We start from the raw sequence: 19,713 nt of genomic DNA, 5'->3' as shown, positions 1-19,713 counted from the left end.
TACAGAGTAGCGTCATCGCTGTGTTCGCTCCCGGGAAGATCTTCCTCGTTCTCCGTCTCGTCGTTGTCCGGTGACGAGTCCGACGTCAACAAGTCTTCGGCCACGTCCGTAAACTCGTCGGCGGTGGTTTCGCATTAAAATCGCACCGCCAACTCCGGAGCGAACAGCGAACCATCAAAGCCACTGCAGTGCCCAGACATCGTGGTCCGTAAAAATTTTTTACTAAGCCGCATGCGCCGCTAAAATTTTACCCGTATGTATGGACGCGCCCAGAAGGTGTGTCTAACGGCTAAAAATATTTTGATTGGCTCACAAAGCCGAACAAGACGGATACTCAATGGCGAAGTCACGTGGCCGGAAATGGGCCATGCTGTGACGTCAACACAACTTGCGATATCTGTCGATTGATAGAACGTAGAGAGTTGAAAGTTAGCTCATTCGAAAGAGAATTTATTAGCGATTCGTTTAGACTATAATTTGAAAATAAAAAGGAAGGATCCGTTCCGGGGAAACGGCCTGATGTAAGCCGGGTACTAACCGGAGGCGGAGATAAGGTGAGCACGTGATCACACGTGATTTCACACACATCACAAAGTATGCGCACGTAATACGAACGTAATAAGTGATGGTCAGTAAAGGGTACTAAAAATAGGCGGAGATAAGGTAAGCACGTGATCATACGTGCGAGTAACGTCGCGAAACGTCATAATTGACGGTAGACGGGCGGACGTTGAAGGACTAGGGGAACAGAAATTACAGAAGAAAAGAAACGCAGAAACGCGCTTGTTGGGGTCAAGAGAATGGTTCGAGTAAAAGACGGGAGTGCGTTTTCTTGTCTTCTTGCTTGTTTCATTGTGGTCATCATTGTTGTCTTCAACTGTCTTCCTACCATCCTTTTTGCTCTCTATTCAAGAGACAATTCGAATGAATTAGAAGTACGACGTCGGATCAAGATAGGCGTGAGTGCTAATTTGATTTACCTGCATGAATATTCTCTTATAGAGTACTCACACGCACTCACAAGACAACATCTCTCTGGGATGCGACGAGCAGAGAGTGCAACAATTCAGTGAGGTAAACTACGATTTCTTGTTGTCATCTGCTTGTCGAAATTACCTTCCATGGATGAACGATTTGCAACTTGTGAACCAGCGGAAGGATATTTTTAGTGGGTTCATCGTTGTTGATGACGGCTGTGGATTGCATAGGACAGAAACGGACTTGAAGCGTCTGCTTGCTCTAAAGAGTTTGATCACTAGAGACTGTTTCTCTTACGGTCTTCCTTATATTTGCAGTTATTATTACAGACCGTTAGTAAATGATAGTTTGTGCAACATGCATTGGCCAACAAAAGACGAATGTACAGCTGTCAAGACGGTGCACTGCCAATCGGAATGGAATATCGTGAAAAGCATTACACAGTCACCTGACGTCTGTATTCCACTCTCTGATTGTACACAACTTCCAGCTCGACATCAAAATGAAACGAATAAAAAGACAATTGTAGTTAATTAATTGCATTATTACACTACTTGGCCACATTATTTGTGTGATTTTGTGGATAATTGTTGCAGACCTTTCAAGGTATGGTTTCCACATCTGTAGGCTCAGCAGGAGAAGATGAGCGGTACAAAGGTAAGCGTTTTGAGTGTAATAGCGTTTGAGTGAGTGTGAGTGCTTGAGTGCACGTTTGAGTGCGCGAGTGCTTGACCAGTTTTAGTGTATGTGCATGTTACCTGTCATGTGCATAATGATTATGTATCTGCACGTCTTTGTGATGTGCGTGACTATTTAGTAACTATTGTTGTTTCAATTCTGAACAGCTAACGGTACATCGTCGTGCATACGACCACTTATTTCTTCAACCTCGAGCAACTCCCCATGCTCTCCTCCTTGTCCTATAGCCGACTGGCTACTGAGAAAGGGAACTCTTTCTCTTATTGCTTCCGCAATCTACATCAGTTTAGTTGTAATATGCATATGTTCGTTCATTGTTTTCTATACTTGGGCAAAAGTGAAAGAATTGTAAGAAGTTCTAGAAATGCTTGGATACTTTACTTCAGCTGTTTGTGTTTTTCAGGCGTCAGTTTCCGCACTCGATTACTTTGCTCACGGTAGTTTTCTACCTAGTGACAGGTGCAGATTTATCATTACCGAGTTTGTTTAAATGAGTAACGTATAGTCAACGGTGCTTACATTGCTAGCGGTACATTTTGCTATTATATTTTTCGTGGGACGCCGTGGTACCTACTGCTCGCACAGCGACGCATTCGGCACGTCGGAGAATCCAAGTACTCTTTGTATCGTTCAAGGTAATATATGAGAAATAATTTACAAATTTAATATATATAGTTAACTATGATAGCACAAAGGAGGCGTTCTAGGTTATAAGTATAGAACTGCATGAGTGTTGTGTAGTTGTTTATAGGAATTTCTTCTCCTTTGTGGTCTTGATATCACTCGCCCCTATATAGTTACTTCGCTTAGTTCAGGAGTTACAGTCGCTACAGCAAAGAAGTAGGACTAGCTGAAGAAGTGGAGTCACTGCAAGTTTCAGCACTGATCTACAGCATGGGATAAAAAAGCAGAGGACGGGTTGCAGTCCCTAAACTTCACGGTTAAAGAAAAGCACTTGATCTGAATCTTAGTAAAATCCAGCTCTAGCAGATCCTTGCTGTACATGTCAAGTAACGTCACCGTTTGAAGGTTTGAAACAACACTCATCAAAGTTCTCCCGAACTCCGGCAGTACATCAACGTTTGGACTAGTCAGTATGATTCGTTGTTCTTTCGGTTCTGAACCCATTACTAGAGAGTTTTTAGCTTCAGCTAGTTTGCTATGCAAGCGGGTTGTTCCGTTGTATCACGTGCTAATTGTTACTGTATTGTGTTGGCCACTCCTATGGGAGGGACCACAGTTAAGTGTATGGTTTAGCCTGCATTTGTAGGTCTAGCCTGCATTTGTGTGTGAACACAGTAACTATTGTGTTGCAAGGGTAGACGGTCTCTCGGTGTCTATTACCAAGAACCCAATAGTACATGGTGTTATGCAGGAGTGGAGCAACTCTAGAGAACTACCGCCGATGGCTACGTTCCAGGTTGCACCTCCAGAGAAGTTCGACTTCACGCCCCCTGAGCAATGGCCAGGATCGAGTCGCAGATTTGAGAGATTCGAAACCGCTTCAGGTCTCGCGGAGAAGGAAGACGTAATGCAGGTCAGTACACTCATGTACTCCATGGGCTCTCAAGCAGATGTTCTAGCGTGTTTCACCCTCACCGTGGAGCAGAGAACGAAATGTATATGCAGACGTCAAGGCAGGGCTAGATGGCTACTTCGTAAAGCAACGAAACGTGATCTATGAAAGAGCGAAATTCAACCAACGACGCCAGACGACGGATGAACCGGTCGAGACATTCATCACAGCATTGTGTAGCTTGCCTATTGTGAGTTTGGGACGCTCCGCGAGGAGCTAAATTCGAGACCGCCTGGTGGTAGGGTTGCGGGATGCCAAATTATTGGGAGCGTTGCAGATGGACTCAGATTTGACTCTTTCAATGGCAATAACAAAATCTCGTCAGAGCGAAGCTGTAAAAGGGCACCAAACTGTGTTAGAAATGAACTACCTTGGAACCTCAGAAGCCAACAGAGATGGAATCAGCTCAGATACGCCGCGCGAAGCGAGCGTTAGCAGGGCAACGAGAAAGCAAGCTGGCGCATTTCAAGCTAGTCGAGTGAGCAAAAAGCAAACGAGATCACCAGGAAGTACATGCCGGAGGAGCGGCGCAGAACCTGCACACGGTAGAGAGCGGTGTCCTGCGAAATGCAACAAGTGCGGGAAGTTGGGACACTATGCGCGTGTCTGCAGGATAAGAAGGTGTCTGTCTGCAAGATAAGGTCTCCACGGTATTTGAAGACCAAGGCTCCGGAGAGTTGGTGATCTTTTCTCACTGAATAATGAAAGCATGTGTAAACATTGTAAAGCAGGGATGGTTCAGGTTACGTTAAATGACGTTCCAGTCGTATTTAAAATAGACACTGGGGCGGACGTTGCCGTGATCGCAGAGTCTATGTTTCGTAACATTACAACGAAGCTACAACCAACAGGAGCCAGACTAAGAGGGCCTGGAGATAATGTGCTAGATGTTCGTGGTAAGTTTACCGCAAGATTACAATACCGCCAGAGGTCATCACAGCAGGAGGTTTACGTGGTGCGTGGGCGTTATTGGGGCGGCCTGCAATCGAGAGCCTTCAGTTGCTAAAGAGAATCGATTCAGCAGCGAGAACAGCCATCAGGGTCAGTCCAAGATAAGTTTCCTCAACTGTTCCAAGGTCTGGGAAAACTAGGAGAGGTTATCAAGCTGAAAGAGAATGCAACACCGTTCGCTGTGTCCACACCCACTCCCCGCTGTGTCCACACCCACTCCCCGCTGTGTCCACTCCCCGCTGTGTCCACTCCCACTCCCCTTGAGTGCCGCTGCCACTAATGAAGCAAGTGGAGACGGAGCTTCAAAGAATGCTGAAGGAGGGAGTGATTTCTCAAGTTGAGACGCCAACTGATTAGTGTTTGTGCATAGTTGTAGTGCCAAAATCAGGAGGAAGAGTGCAAATATGCGTAGATTTGTCAAGACTAAAGGAGAGTGTATGCAGATAGCGTTTGATGTTACCTTAGGTGTTTACCAAATTGGACGCCAACAGTGGATTCTGGCAAATGCCATTGTCCAACAATTCCGCTCTACTCACCACTTTCATAACACCATTTGGAAGATTCTGCTTCAACAGACTCCCATTTGGAATTTCATCAGCTCCTGAATTGTTTCAACGTCGAATGTCTAACCTTCTGACTGGAATGGAAGGAACTGTCTTATGAATGATATCTTGATCTATGGAAGTTCACAAGAAGAAAATGATGCTCGACTCCACAAGGTTTTGGAGAAACTGAGGACGTCAGGAGTTACACTTAATCAAGAGAAGTGTGTGTTTTCTGTTCCAAAGATAAAGTTCTTGGGACAAGTCATTGATCAGAATGGGATCAGGAGCGACCTTGACAAAGTGAAAGCTGTGTTCCAATTGAAAGAAACAACCAATACAGCTGAAGTGAGATGTCTCCTTCGTATGGTGAACCATTTGGGCAAGTTCATTCCAAACTTGGCAGAGAAACGGAACCGCTGCGGAAACTTCTAAGCAAACAGAATGCTTGGATCTGGGATTACCCCCAAGCAGCAGCATTTCAGAAGATCAAAGAGGATCTCATAAAATCACCAGTTTTGGCTTTGTATACACCCACTGGAGAGACATACTCTTTTGGCTTAGGTGCAGTCATACAGCAGAGACAGGACACAGGAGACTTCAAACCGATGGCATATGCATCGAGGTCCATGACTCCCACTGAGCAAAAATACGCACAAATAGAGAGAGAAGTCTTGGCTTTTACCTGGGCATGTGAGCGTTTCAGTGATTATCTTTACGGTATGAGATTTCAGGTGGAGACAGACCACACAAGCCTCTAGTTTCTTTACTTAGTTCAAGCACAGGGCTGGATAAGCTACCAATACATATTCAGAGATTCAGGCTTCGACTGATGTGATACAACTTCTCAATAAGTCATGTATCAGGAAAGAAATTTTTCACGCCAGATACATCGTCCAGAAGTCCAGTGCAGATAACTACGGAATCATCCCATGAGTTGGAAAAAGCAACTGAATCCTATGTCGAACTGATCATCAACCATCTTCCTGTGAGGAAAAACGACTGAAAGACATATGGGACAGATAGAATGCAGACAACACATGCAATCAATTGAAACGATATTGCATACAGGGATGGCCAGCTAAACACTTGTTGAAGGGGCCAATCATGAAGTATTATCCTGTCTTTTCAGAATTGTCAGTCCAATATGGATTACTTCTAAGAGGCAATCCGATAATTATTCCAGAATCATTACGAGATGAGGTTATAAAGAGACTCCACACAGGCCACATGGGTATCACAAATACTTTGGATCACACAAAAGCAGCAGTGTGGTAGCCAGGAATTGGTTCTCAATTGAAAGAGACAGTGGAGAATTACACAGTTTGCAGCAAAGAACGCAGCAATAGAGCTGAACCTCTCATTCCTACACCATTGCCAAGTCGTCCCTGGCAATGTGTCGGAACTGGTCTCTTCGAATAGAAGGGACATTCGTATCTTCTCGTTGTAGACTATATCACTATGTCAAGTTATCCAGAAATAGTGAGACTATCAGATGCGACATCAAATGTTGTGATTGAACACATGAAATTGTTCTTTTCCCGACACGGAATTACCGAAGAAGTTCGATCAGTGTACAAGTATTGTGATGTTAGATAATTACTTTACACATCACTGAAACATCTATGCATAATCGTTGGTAACAAACTATTTCGGGCAGCAGTAAATCCAAATTATGCAGCGTCAGTGAGAGAAAAAATAAAATAGCAAATATTTTGAAAAAGTTTATGGAACAGGCGATACTTTTAGACCTATAGTGATCAAACTGTTGAGAAGACGGGGCAAAATGCAAAAGGAACACTAATTCAAAGAAGTATCAATTCCAGTACCACCAGTTCTCAAAACTATATCTGCTCAATTTAAGAAGAAATGTCTATCCGCTTGCGTAAAGAGAACGCAAAGGTACTAGAAAGAAAAATATAGATATTGTGCAATGAGAAGTAGTAAAGACCGCGAAACTACCCGACGTGTGCAAGATTTCTTAGCTTTGAATGACTATGTTTTACACAAAGGGCACTTGGCTCTGGACACTCTAAGTATAGAAAATGTGTTGTTGTAATGTAGTATTGATTTTAAATAAATGAAAGACTAACTAAAATACTGTCATTGAATGACTATCCTAAGATAAAAAGCAGTTCTCCTTGAACGCTCCTATATTACTAAGAACATTTCATTGATTACATTGCTTTGGTATTATTTATTATACACTCTGTATTTGTGCCAGGCAATTTATCTTTCTATTCACAATATTCTGATGCTTTGGTAGCTGCCTATAATGAGTGACAATTTTGCATATATGAGCAAAAGTTTTCTTCGTGATTCCTACAAAAGTGAGAAAGCAAAATCAAAGAAAATCGAGATAAAAACATAAAGAAGTACAAACGGAGATGTAGTTCGACTTTAAATGTTGTGGAAAGGCGAACTTTTACAGTAGACAACTACTTGATTGAAGAATGGAATGATGACATAAGAATGGAAAAAATCTACAAAAAAGAAAAGCAACGGGCTGAAATCATATTCTTCGGCCATGCAACAAACCTTTTGGACCAACCAGAAGGTTAGAGACTGCCAAAAATATCATTGAGAGTAAAAATTGGACCAGCTACTAATAGTTAGTATAAGCAGCAGTTTGTCTGATTAGACAATATTTAGGGAGTGTACACATAATAGTAAATACATTTGCTGCAACATCTGTGAGAATTACTGTTGCTGGTCGTCGTCATATAATAATAATAATATTGTTGATCGTATGAAACCCTCCACAAAAATACATGTGATTCAAAGATACCAGTGGGTACAATTATTAGGTCATACTAAGGTGCATCAGATATTTGACGACGACTATAAGTATTATGAACTTGCAGCTACATCTGCATTGTTTCATGGAAGCTACGGTTGAAAAACCTAATTAATATTTAAATGCTACGCATTGAAATGGTTTCTTATCATCACGTGTCTTCGTTGCCCCACGTACGACCTACTTTGGGGGAGCGACGGGATAAAGTTTCCATTTCTTATCAACTGCGCCAGCAGTTCTTAGTTAGAAAACGGTCGTAGCTACCTATGACTTTTGTAGCAGAAAGCGATGAACAGCTAATCATAGTGACAGGACCCAACGATGAGGCCTTGGCAGACTTTCGGTCGACGTTGACAGCTGTGGCTCCGGACACTAAAAACAGGATAAAAGTACTTCTAAACAATCAGCTGCGTAACTCAGGCGTAGACTTTCGCAAACGTCACGTCAAGTGCTTTCTGGTGATGCCACGTGCAAGCCGCACCTTCGTCTACATCAAGGGTGATGAAGCTAGCATGTCTACGGAACTCGATCACATCTGCTGCGATGAAAATAATCAATGGAACATCGAACGAGGTAAGGGTGCAGACATTACTCTGTATTCGCAAATCTATGCGTAGGCATCATCAGCATAAATATATTGCGCAAGTCATACGCTAATCGTCTTTCTCACATTCTCACATTGAATTCGTGTCACAGTCTTAGTTGTACTGTATCGAAACAAAGAAATTGAAGAAAGTGAAGATTTGTACGACCAACAGATCAACTCATACTGGAAGGAAGGACTCCAAAAAGAACTCGAGCAGTTCGCAAACGTAGACCATCTGATCAGCTTCAAGAGCACACTAAACAAACGACAGCAAGATGCTCTTTGCCAGTTTTTACAAATAGAAGTATGTATATTATTCTTGGTATAAATCTTGTAAGCATAACTACCACTTTTTGTTTAGTCATCTTTTTGTCAACCACAATCTGAAAAACAACTACAACAGTCTACTCTGGTAGGTGATTGATAATACTTTACAATAAGTTTCCTAGAAAAGAACACTCTTACATACTTGGATAATTCTATTTGAGTGTCTGAAGACTCTGAACAAAACAGAGTTTGCAGACTTTAGAGAATATAAACACAAAACATACAATAAACCGCGAAAAAATTGTTCGCAACTCTTCACCGACATTTAAATATGCTTTGGACATAGTTATGCAAAAACGATATTTTGTGATGACTATAATTGTGCCACCCACATGTTTCTTGTCTTAGTCATTATTTGAAAAATCCTTATAGTAACAAACGCGTTCCAGCAGTTTTGCCGAAAGAATTTGAGCGCACTCTACTGTACTGGATAAAATTTGCAGTTTTCTAAACTAGATGCCCGTTTTGCAAAGAAATCACCACTTTAATATAAATCTCGACACAAGAACAATTGTTCAACCTCCTAAATCTTGCAAGAATAGACAATTGTGGAATTCATCATAACTAGAGCTGTACGGAGTGTTGCCTCAATGTTGATTTATACTTAATTGTCTTAAAGTACTCTGTCAGCGTCACAGACAACAATTTTGCGCATTCTCAAAATTTTGATTAGTACGTATACTAATGTGCATGGTACTGTAGACGAATTTATTCACATCTTCAAGCTACTTCTGTAGTTATAGTAGGACTCACTGGCTGCAGGCGTTTTTGATCAAACTCGTTTACTTTAATGCACCTGGGTAGGCAGTAAATTTTAACAAACGTAATGTGTTGCATGCGTATACATATCCAAGATAAGTGCATGATGGAGCGAATTTAGCTACAAGAGCATGGTCACAGAGAGACGCATCCTCAGACACAAGCGTTGCTGAAGTAAACAGTAAATGTATATAGAGGTCCAAATAACTTTACGAGAAGCATGACATCTCTCAAAGAGACCAGAGACCAATTTCTATTTCTTCTCTAAAACGAAACGAAAGTTATGGACAGAATAGCTAGAAAGTTTTGTGTGTTTGAGCTGCATGGTTGTCTTCTGATCTAGACGGTAATTCTCACGTGTGTGGTCCAAATATTTGTGTCCGATGCAAATTAGAATACAATTACATGTATTCTCTATTTTCTATGTGTGTGTGTTTGTTTTCTAGTATACAGCAGACGAAGAACCAAAAATTACAGAAATCATTAGCGGTAATGTCAATTTTTTACAAAATTGGCCAATAAAATGTACAATGGTTCAACAAACCTGGTTACAAATTATTGGTTGAATGTACTGCATTCCTTTTGCACAATAAAGTATGAGAATAAAAGCTTAAGTTAAATGTTTACAGATGTTCCTAGTGTCAAAGTTAACTCTTCTGTATTACGCCGATCAGAACAAGAGGATGTTTCGTCTATTACAGTAGCCGAAGCCAAACCACAAGAGACGAGTAAAACTGATGCTGCAGCAGAACAGAACAGAAATTCACAGACACAATTGGAGCAAATAAGAAAAGAACTTGACGCTTTAAAGCAACAAATCGATAAACTAATGCAACTTCAGCCTCAAATTGATGCTTGGACACAATTGGAGCAGATTAGGAAAGACTATGACGCTTTAAAGCAACAAATTGATAAACTTCAATCTCAAAGTGATTGTAGTGCAGAGCAGATTACAGACCTAACCCAATCAACAAATATTCTATTCGAAAATTATAAAAGAGCAGAGAATGACAATTTCTCTATACGTCAGCAAATAATTGAAATTATAGAACCTGTACAGCAGCTAATTCAGAGGCAACAGCAATCAGATGTCACACAACAGGAATCAGAAGTCACGAATCAGAAACTGGAAGTCAGGCAACAAGAACGAATGCTCAGGCAACAGGAACCGGTCAGGCAACAGGAATTGGATAAAACAACTTCAACCACTGATCTTACAGATTCAAGTACAGAGGATCAAAATGATGATGAATCTTGTTGCTCTGGTTGTGTAAGCTCGTAACTAAATTCGAACCTTTAGTTTTCAACTTCTATTGCCTTGATTACCAGTGTTGTAAATTGCAAGATGCCGCTTTGATCATCATGCAATCTAGAGATCTAACTGTTGTTAAGCAAATTGAATTTTTGTTTTATACTTCATTTTCAGCGTTCTTTTGCGTTAGGGTAGGTGCCACTTAGGTTCCAAAAGTTACATTTCTGTATCTGTAAAGTCAAGTCTAATTTGGCCAACAAATTGAAGAGCTTATTGAGGTTAAAGTTGGCTCACAGAAAGTACTCAAAATTTACGCCAACAAGATGACATCAGGATCAGATTAATTTGACTGTATTACATAATCCTATAGTCAATATATTGAGTTACTTGAAGGTAGTCTGGTCTTGCTATTTGCTAAATGACTTGATAGTTGAAGTCAGTAAACTAAACGAATGGCAGCTAGTCAAAATTGCTTTTCTATTTAAATTTATTGTTTGTAGTATAGCCACCTCTGAGACTAATTACAAATACGTTGCATTTTAACATTTCCAGAAACAGCAGTAGTCAAGCAGCAATTAATTACTGTACGCGCCAAATGATAACCCTATTATTTTGCTCAATCAAGCTCTGCTGCATGATTGGGCAGGTGAGATGAAAACGTGTGAGATAGCAAAACTAGAAGTTCCCCAAGTGATATAAATCTGGTAGTTCATCTTGTTAAAGACGTACTTCAATCTCTACACTAAAGAGGCAAAGCAAGCCTTGCAGTTTGAGAATGTTAGATGATTAGCAGTAGCTTGACTTCAACCTTGGGTACTCATACTGAGTGCATATCACTGCACTCTTTGAGTACACATCCGGTGTTGATAATAATGACGCAGACATGCTGTCAATGCCAATTGCAGTTTAACTTGTAGATCCTAATGAAGGAATCTACTCTCCTGATTTAATTGGTGTGAGCAGCTGCCATTGACAGCAAAGAAAGTAGCTCAAAAAACAAATAACCAACGATAGTGTCCTGAGAAAGGTAGGTCTATGAGTTTAAACAATCAGTAGCTGGAAACCTCCTGCCTATGATCCGGTATTACAACTCAATGCCACGAGAGCGTTAAAGCTGTCAGTAGAGAATTAATGGCTGTCTTCTCTATGAAGCCAGGGTAATAATTCTCATCAAAACTCCTAAGCAAATAGTACATGAGGGGCATCTTGGAGTTAACAGAATAAAGGCATGCACTATAGCACGTAGTTTGTGTGGTATCCTAGGATTTATACTGATACTGAGGATCTTATGGCCTTCAGACAGTTGTCAGTCAGGAATGGGTCCAGTTTCTTTAAAATCTACCTCACAGATGTCAAATCAGCATTGAAAGTCCCCCAGAAGAATATCTTCATTGTCATAAACAGTCTCAAGAAGACCATCAAGAAAAGCCAGCTCTGTGTCATAATTCTATACTGATTCAGAGTTCCCATAGTCAACAGGTAAGTACAATGCAATAACCAGAATAGTACCACGATCACATTTTACTGTTACTGCTACAGACCGTTTTTCGATATGGACTGTACAGAAAAACTTGCTTGCTGATGTCTTTGATGCCACAATAATGCCACCCCTCCAAGGAGTATACCATTTTAATTTCATCCATATTTAGATTAGGGGTATACCCATTTTAATTTCATCCATCTTTAGATTAGAGGTATACCCATTTTAATTTCATCCATCTTTAGATTAGGTGGAGCATGCGTAGGTTGAGTTGTGTACTTTTGTGTGACTTCAAGCAACTGCATAACAATATAGAAGTGTTGTTCACACCTAAAAGTGTTTCTTTTGGTTCAGGGTTATTACCGTAAAAGCAGTAACTTGGAAAAGTTGTAGTCATGTCATGCACCTGCAGCCTGCCAAGAACGGATGGGCTGGAGTAGACGCCAGACCCCACTTTCTGAGGGCAGTGATTCGTTAAAATTATTATTGCTGTTTGAGAATCAAGCAGTCCTAAAACAATTTAGTTTTGGCATGTTACGCGTTCTCTTATGATGTCACATGTTCTACTTTATTGATGAGCCCTCACTTTTGAAGCCCTCACTTTTGAGGCCCACGTGACACCCTAACAGTTACGTTCTATTGCCTATATCGTTTGGGACATACATTGCTACCTCAATCATATTCGAATTTTTGGTTCCTTTCACTCAGATCAGTAGAAACGGAGGTTAGTTTTCTTAGCCTGCAGTCTATGTTGAAAGGGTCTAGTTTGCATATTCACCACGCTCATCTTTTGGCAAACCACCTAGACTTCGAGCTGCCTAAGCTGCTGCATAATTCCATTACTAGTACACATAAGTAGCTATGAGTATATATGTGCACACGACGGTATATTTGAGAAAATAAAGCGGGCTAGTTGGTGTAGCTTAGCTCATGAGCTACCATTCTAGTTGCATGACATAGCGTCCAGCTACTGCTAGATTCAATTTGTGAACGTGCAGCATATTCAGCCTTATTAGGAAAGCGACGTAATTAGTGATTGGAGATTAAATATCTATAGCCGGGTATTTCTGTTTACTTGAACCATTTCGTAGAAGCACAAAATAATTTAAATATTTTTATGTTTATGTTATGAAAAACCTTTTTGCGAATATTCTTCGAGTCGATTGGCATCAAAACTGAATGTTTTGACGCTTTGACGTTTTCTGCAAGTTGGTCAATAACTAACTAAACCAGCGTTAGTCTGTTTCTTGGTGGTCTTGTGGGAGGATGCCTAAAACGAAATATGTGGGCGGAGAGTTTGAATTCATTTCGTTGCAATCGCTTCAGTATAGACAGGGTCCATGCAAGGTTGTGAACGCACAACTGCGCAAATCTAGTACATACTACATCATGGGAAACTCTTCGAGCAAACCCCAACAAGAAGAACAGAGACATCAACCAGAAATACACAGAAGACCACAGCAAAAAGAGCAATGCCAACGAGAAGAGAGGCGTCAACAAGAAGAGAGATCACGCCAGGAAGCGCAGATAAAACAACAAGAACGACAAGAACAAGAAAAGCAACGCCGACAAGAACAGAGACGTCAACAAGAAGAGACACGCCGCCAAGAAGAAATGAAGCGCCAACAAGAAGAAAAAGAAGAAGAAGAAAAAAAACGACTACTAGACGAGAGACGTCGTCGACTAGAAGAACAAACAAAAATAAACGCAGAAGAAGAACATGAATTAGAAAAGAGACGCTGCCTCAGACGGCAGAGAAAACAAGAAGAAGAAGAAGAAGCAGCAGCAGCAGCAGCAGCAGCAGCAAAGGAACGCCAACAAGAAGACAGACGACGACAAGAAGAGAGACGCCAGCAAGAAGAACAGAGAAGACAACAAGAAAAAGAAGAAGAAGAACAACGTCAACGAGAAGAAAGACGTCAACAAGAAGAGAGACGCCAGCAAGAAGAACAAGAAGTAGACAAATTAAGAAACGCTGTGATTAACCTATTTTCTGGCCAGCAGTTGCTACTAATTGGACACTCTGGCGTTGGGAAATCGTCTTTTATTAACACTGTAAACCACGCCTTCAATCTTGTTCAGCCAAGGTTTCCTTACCAGGAAGTGGCGGAGATGAGCACAAAAGAATCCCTACACGGAACACTTATCTACCGCACGTACGGCCCTCCAAATGTGATGTATACAGCATTGCAAGAGAGTGAATTTTCAGCAAAACAAAAGAGTGCCCCTACATTCTTTGACGTCGCTGGAGTCACTGATAAGATTGTAAATGACTTCGATCTTAAACAGTTTCTGATCTATCTCATAAACGGCCAAGTAAGAGAATATACTCACATGGTAAAGATCTACAACAAACTACAGGACGTAGAACAAATGAAGAAACAAAGGAAAGTAAATAGCCAAAGAGCGTGGTCATTATTATGCATAGTTTCTGTTGCTGACGCGTTTCCGGTGAAGCTCCTTACTCACGTTCGCGAGGCTCTGAAAGAATTACAGGAACACCCGAGAGACGGTAAGAGTAATGTGTTACATATTCTTTACGTAAGACCAGCTATCACTATTTAATTAAGAGACGTACAATATTGGAGTTTTGCCAAACCGATACCAATCTTATTTATGCAGTCCAAACAATGTTAATCACCGTTGTTGCTATATCTACTTACCTTAGAATATAGCTGTCCCAGATATGGTAATTTTGACGTACAGCTACCCTCAAGCCTGAGCCTATTGCATGCTCTTGCTTGCTAGAAGGCAAACTCTTAATATAATCAGCAAACCAGAAAATTGTTTAAAGATACCACGTTGAGTAACAATCTCCTAAGCTATTTACATGTTGCCACCCATATTGTACAGTTGCTACAGTATTTACTGCCCATATAGACCGCTGCTATGGACCGTGCACTGCAATTTGAGTAGTCATGGACATGCTCCGTTGCAAGCGCAGAAGTTTGGTATAGAAAATCAGCTGTCTAGCATAAACGGTTGATAGGAAACCCGCTCTTATAGAAGAACTGCATGCACAAATTCTGTACGCGTAACAACGTAGTAAACAGTTTACTCTAAAAATGCTATTATAAAAAACTGTTATTGTAATTGCCCTGCTTACACAAAAAGAACCAAGAAATAAATGACAACTAGGTCTTGATAGAGGACGGTAGTTACCCAAGGTCCGGATATCCGGGCTAAGGGTATAGTACAACTTGCGACCGTACCAACGACCGTATTTATACTCGATTAGCGTAGATGCAAATGAAGCTATTTCGACCAATAGACGAGAAGTGGTGTCATTACCGACCAATACACGAACGTAATGTCATAAGGCCCCCCTCTCTGTTTGGCAGCCATGGGGCATCCGGTCTGTACACGGTGATTATTTCTTTTGCTTTACGGGTTTAGCACATAAAAACAACGCCTATAGTCTACATTTGCACGTGCATGTTTTCCCACCAACCACTACACGTGTAGAGAGCGAAGTTGCTGAATTCAGGCGCTATGCAGTGCCGTACGTGGAGTTGTACTGACTTGTAACATATTGCTTGTTCCGCAGTGTGCAGTGTTTCAGCGTATAGCGGTTCTGCAGTCTGACAGCTTAAATTTTTGGTGTGCTCGGCTGAGCAGCCGATGTTGTTGCAAAAATCACTAGTGTCATCTTCACCAGAAATTTGGCGCTTCACAGGAACTTGCGAAGGGGAACTTGCATTGTCCATGACAGCGCGTCTGTTTGTTGGACGAAGCGACTGACCTGTATGTACGTTAGTACGCGTCTATTCAGTACGCGTCTATCAATTTTGTAACGGTACCCAAAGTCAGAGCGAACAGAGACGCCTAATCTACATTTGCACGTGCATGTTTTTCCACACTAATGTTTTGTTTTGGGTCTGGCGGATCAGGGGTCACCTCATTACCACAACCTGCGCCCATTTAGCTGTGGGTCTAAATAACTACGGTAGACGGCAAAAGCTGTCTAAATACGGTATTAGTAACCACCACATGAGAGTATTTTCGATGGAGTCAAATTCATGAGTGTTCTTGCCTCCTCAGCTGCCTTACATGTACACCAGCCGAGGGTTTAGCACTGCAATGCTTCTCTATTCATTTTCTCTAGCAATTCTTAGTATAGACTGTTTCTGACAAATATTTTTGTGATGCACTAGACTGATTTCAAACTAAATGAATAAACGAGCAAATGAGAATATGCATAACTGTGTTTGATAAAGGGCAGTTTTTGCCCTGAGTAGTCATTCATAAACTTGCCCTTGTGAAGCAGTATTGAAACAAGATAACAGACAAAATCATGAATAAAATGCATTAGATAACTAAATAACTAAAATATTTGATAAAGTAGCTATTTTTAGATAGGAAGCGGTTACACTACAAATTTAAACTAACAACATTCTATAATTACATTACATTGGTATTACTTGCATTTTCACAATATCAATAATAATATATTATATTATTGTATCATGGATTCATATTCTAATTCAAATATTTTAATGCATTTTGGTGTCTAACTATGTTGTGTATCAATTTTTCGTAGGAGCAAGAGTTTTTGTGATTCTTACAAAAAGTGACGAATTGGACAAAGAAGACCAAAATACGAAAATAGAAGAGTACAGAAAGAGATGTATGGAAAATTTGAGCGTTGTGGAAACGCGAATTTTTAAGGTAGAAAACTTCATGGTGAACGAATGCAGAGATGACCTAAGTATGAAGAGGAATCTAGAAAAAGAAAAGCAAGTTCTGACTGCTCTATATCATATTCTTCAACCATGTCACAAACCCCCCTTTCTTGAGCAATAAGAAGATTGAGAGCTGACAATAGTATTTTGGACTGATTAGATGAAATGTTAGAAGATACAGCACTTTGTCTGATAAGACAATTTCATGGAAAGTACACTGTACGTACAAGTATTGTATGCCTACGTAGATAATGCGATTTTTTTTGTTATCAGCTATTGCACACTGCTAAATGAAAACTTACACAACGATATATGTGACTACAGCTGCATGATACGGGCAATTTGACACAAATTCTTGATTATAGCACTAACTCGCGGAAATTTGGCGGAGACAACACAAAGACTAGATAGCCTATATTTCCCGTAATTGTAAATCACAATTTGGAGGTACATCTAGACATTTTTGTTGGACATAGTCACTTCAAAGATGTTAATTTGCTGTTGTGGCACATGGACGAAAGTGGCAGCTAAGACTCGATACACAATGCATAGTTAAAGGTGTTTGATGGTAGTCTATATCTTCCCACACTAAATACAAGGGGCGTAGAGTGACGTCTAGAAACGGGGGGGGGGATAAATAAACTTCACAATGCTACAGAACACGCCCACTTTTATGTAGACACTCGCTTTTATTGGCTTCTAATTGACTGATCGGTTAGAATCAGTGGCAGATCCAGACTGGAAAAGGGAGTGCATATACTATATACAGCTATGGTCCTCACACGTATTTACAGACCACAATTCTTATGACCACGTACAAATGATGGGGCTATAGACCTGTCTAGCCCCTGCCACACTACGCTCCTGCTAATACATACACCATTCCTTCTTTACCAAAACCAAAAACTGTTTTACTTTTAGGATAACACAGCTGATATTCTGCTAAATATTTTTGCTTTCTCGTTACATTTGATGATGTTTAGGACTAAACCTGTATGCTAATGTAGCTGAAATTCCCATGTTGGCAAAATCCTGAAATTTGTTTATGGTGTACTCGATCTGTGATGAGAGTGCCTTGTATTCCATATCAGGAAAATTGTTTTAGGCTCTGATGACTGCTGTTGTTGTGGTTGTTGTATAAAGCTTTCAACTTGAACGCATGACCTGTAGTAGTCCAATAGGCCTAGATAATGATGATTCTCTACTTCAAACAAATTGCTGCTGATTTTTTACCAAGGTCTTGATGGCACTTCACTAGACATAAGGTTTCTTTATGCTGTCTATGATTAAACAGTCTGCATGTCTTAATTAATCGCTCTATATGTAGCTCCATATTGCTTCTGTCATGCTTGGCCAAAACTAGTCTTTGCTCTCCCTAGGCAACCATTGATTTCTAGATGGGCATACTGTATTACCGTATATTTCGACATGCGTCGCAGTTCTGAAGGAATAGCAGTTATTTCTTTCTAAAGTGACTCTATTTTGCACTACTCAGTACCAGTTCCAGGCATGGGCACAATCGGCACGTGCCCCTCTTCAGAATCGCCCTCAATTGCTTTAGCTAAGCACACAACAGTGAGCCCGTAAATAAAGAAACCAATTAAAGTGATGTCATTTTTTGGAGAATGGTGTGTGTTAAAATGAATAAGCTGAACATTATTGTCCATGAGACATAGTAACTAGAAAGCTTGACGCCCTTCTCCTGACTGCTCCCTATGTACTGTGGTATGTGTTTTCCTGTAATCTATTCGGATGGCAGCTTGTGGAGAAACAGCGAATGACCATCATGTCTGCAGTCATCGCTCTTAATTATAACCTGTTCTTGGAGTGAGATTTGTCGCTCTCCCGAGTCTTTTCGCTAGACATTTAAGTTAGAGAAACACTAAATGTGTACTATGTCGTGAGCTATGTCCTGCAGTCCACAGCAACATGGCATAAACACGCACGCCCAGCACGTGCCTATAGCGTGGTGTCTGCACGGACAGCCAATATCACATAGGTACTACAGTAGTCTTAGTTAGAAGTGACCTGAAAATGTTTTCAGTGCATTTGACCACATTCTTGAGCTGGGACGTCAGCCACACCTTTGGATACGAAACCAAGATAATGGAGGGCAGAGAATTAGTTGTCAAAGTCTGGTGCAAGCAATGCAGCAAGCACCTGAACAAGATCCGTCATGACAAACGTCTCAGAGGCCAAGCCAAAAATATGCTGAAGTACATTGAGGGCATGCAGTTTGCTACAAAATTCACAGTAAAGCAACACCTGTCTTCAATGGTAAATAATATTTCATACGCACAGTCATGTCAGTCAAGAAACGTAATGTCTTGCAGTCCTGTACAATTGGGCAGGATTTTGACAAGATTCTTGGTTCAAACGAGAATAAAACTGCTGGAAACGGAATAGCAGAAGCAGAAATATCCAACAGCTCAACTAGGTCAGCTGCATTGCAACCACGTATTGACGCAAGCCTTCCATGTCAGCCTTTGTCTGCCTTTAAAATGCTGGTGCGTGTGCAAAAGGCAAATGGAATCCAACTGATAACAGGATATGACACCAGTAGCAAGGCAAGAGAATTTCTTAGGTACTTGCCAAGCGCCGTCATAGAGAAGATAGTTGCATTAGCAAGCACTGCTACGGCTTTTGTAGTTCTATGTGATGGCTCTCAGGCTCATAAGATTGGCAGTAAAAAAGAACTGGTCTTAAAGAAGGAGTACATGGTTACTTTACCTTGCGTTGCAAAACATAGATGAATGTGGGGATCCAAATGCATTCAATTGATGACCATTTACCAATATGCTTAAACTTTCTAATTAGTGCTACACCAAGTAAGTCGTCAGCATAACTGCTGATGGTGCATCAGTGGTATATGAGGGTTTAGCAATTTAGTGCAGCTTCGTTATTTATCTGTTTGTTCTCCTTGGAGCATTTCAGAATATCTTTAATTGTTAGGCAGACTTCACAATCACTGCTGTCACCATTTATAGATTAAGCTCCACCAAATGTACACTTACCTTGTTCACTACTGACACATCAGCTCCTGATGATATCGACAACTTGACAATTGGAAGATGACTATCATGA

The 19,713-nt window shown here is 40.8% G+C and overlaps 3 protein-coding genes across 3 annotated transcripts; all 3 read left to right on the top strand.

Moving 5' to 3' along the window:
• Window positions 1-771: 771 nt before the first annotated feature.
• Window positions 772-1,515, top strand: LOC134182864 (uncharacterized). Its single transcript, XM_062650305.1, has 2 exons — window positions 772-935; window positions 1,003-1,515. Exons 1-2 carry the CDS (start codon window positions 801-803, stop codon window positions 1,513-1,515), a joined length of 648 nt encoding a protein of 215 aa, XP_062506289.1. The 5' UTR covers window positions 772-800.
• On the top strand, window positions 1,497-7,128 carry LOC134183537 (uncharacterized). The gene is made up of 5 exons (XM_062651116.1): window positions 1,497-1,635; window positions 1,824-2,025; window positions 2,081-2,136; window positions 2,205-2,312; window positions 6,971-7,128. Exons 1-5 carry the CDS (start codon window positions 1,587-1,589, stop codon window positions 7,027-7,029), a joined length of 474 nt encoding a protein of 157 aa, XP_062507100.1. The 5' UTR covers window positions 1,497-1,586; the 3' UTR covers window positions 7,030-7,128.
• A 590-nt stretch (window positions 7,129-7,718) lies between these two features.
• On the top strand, window positions 7,719-16,925 carry LOC134182863 (golgin subfamily A member 6-like protein 24). The gene is made up of 8 exons (XM_062650303.1): window positions 7,719-8,116; window positions 8,240-8,433; window positions 8,491-8,541; window positions 9,662-9,704; window positions 9,845-10,494; window positions 12,302-12,333; window positions 13,213-14,459; window positions 16,488-16,925. The coding sequence occupies exons 1-8, from the start codon at window positions 7,810-7,812 to the stop codon at window positions 16,748-16,750; spliced, it is 2,787 nt and encodes a 928-aa protein (XP_062506287.1). The 5' UTR covers window positions 7,719-7,809; the 3' UTR covers window positions 16,751-16,925.
• The last annotated feature ends 2,788 nt before the right edge of the window (window positions 16,926-19,713 follow it).

This window comes from Corticium candelabrum, chromosome 8 (assembly GCF_963422355.1).
Source record: "Corticium candelabrum chromosome 8, ooCorCand1.1, whole genome shotgun sequence".
Taxonomy (NCBI): Eukaryota; Metazoa; Porifera; class Homoscleromorpha; order Homosclerophorida; family Plakinidae; genus Corticium; species Corticium candelabrum.
This window is presented reverse-complemented; position numbering and strand designations above follow the sequence as displayed.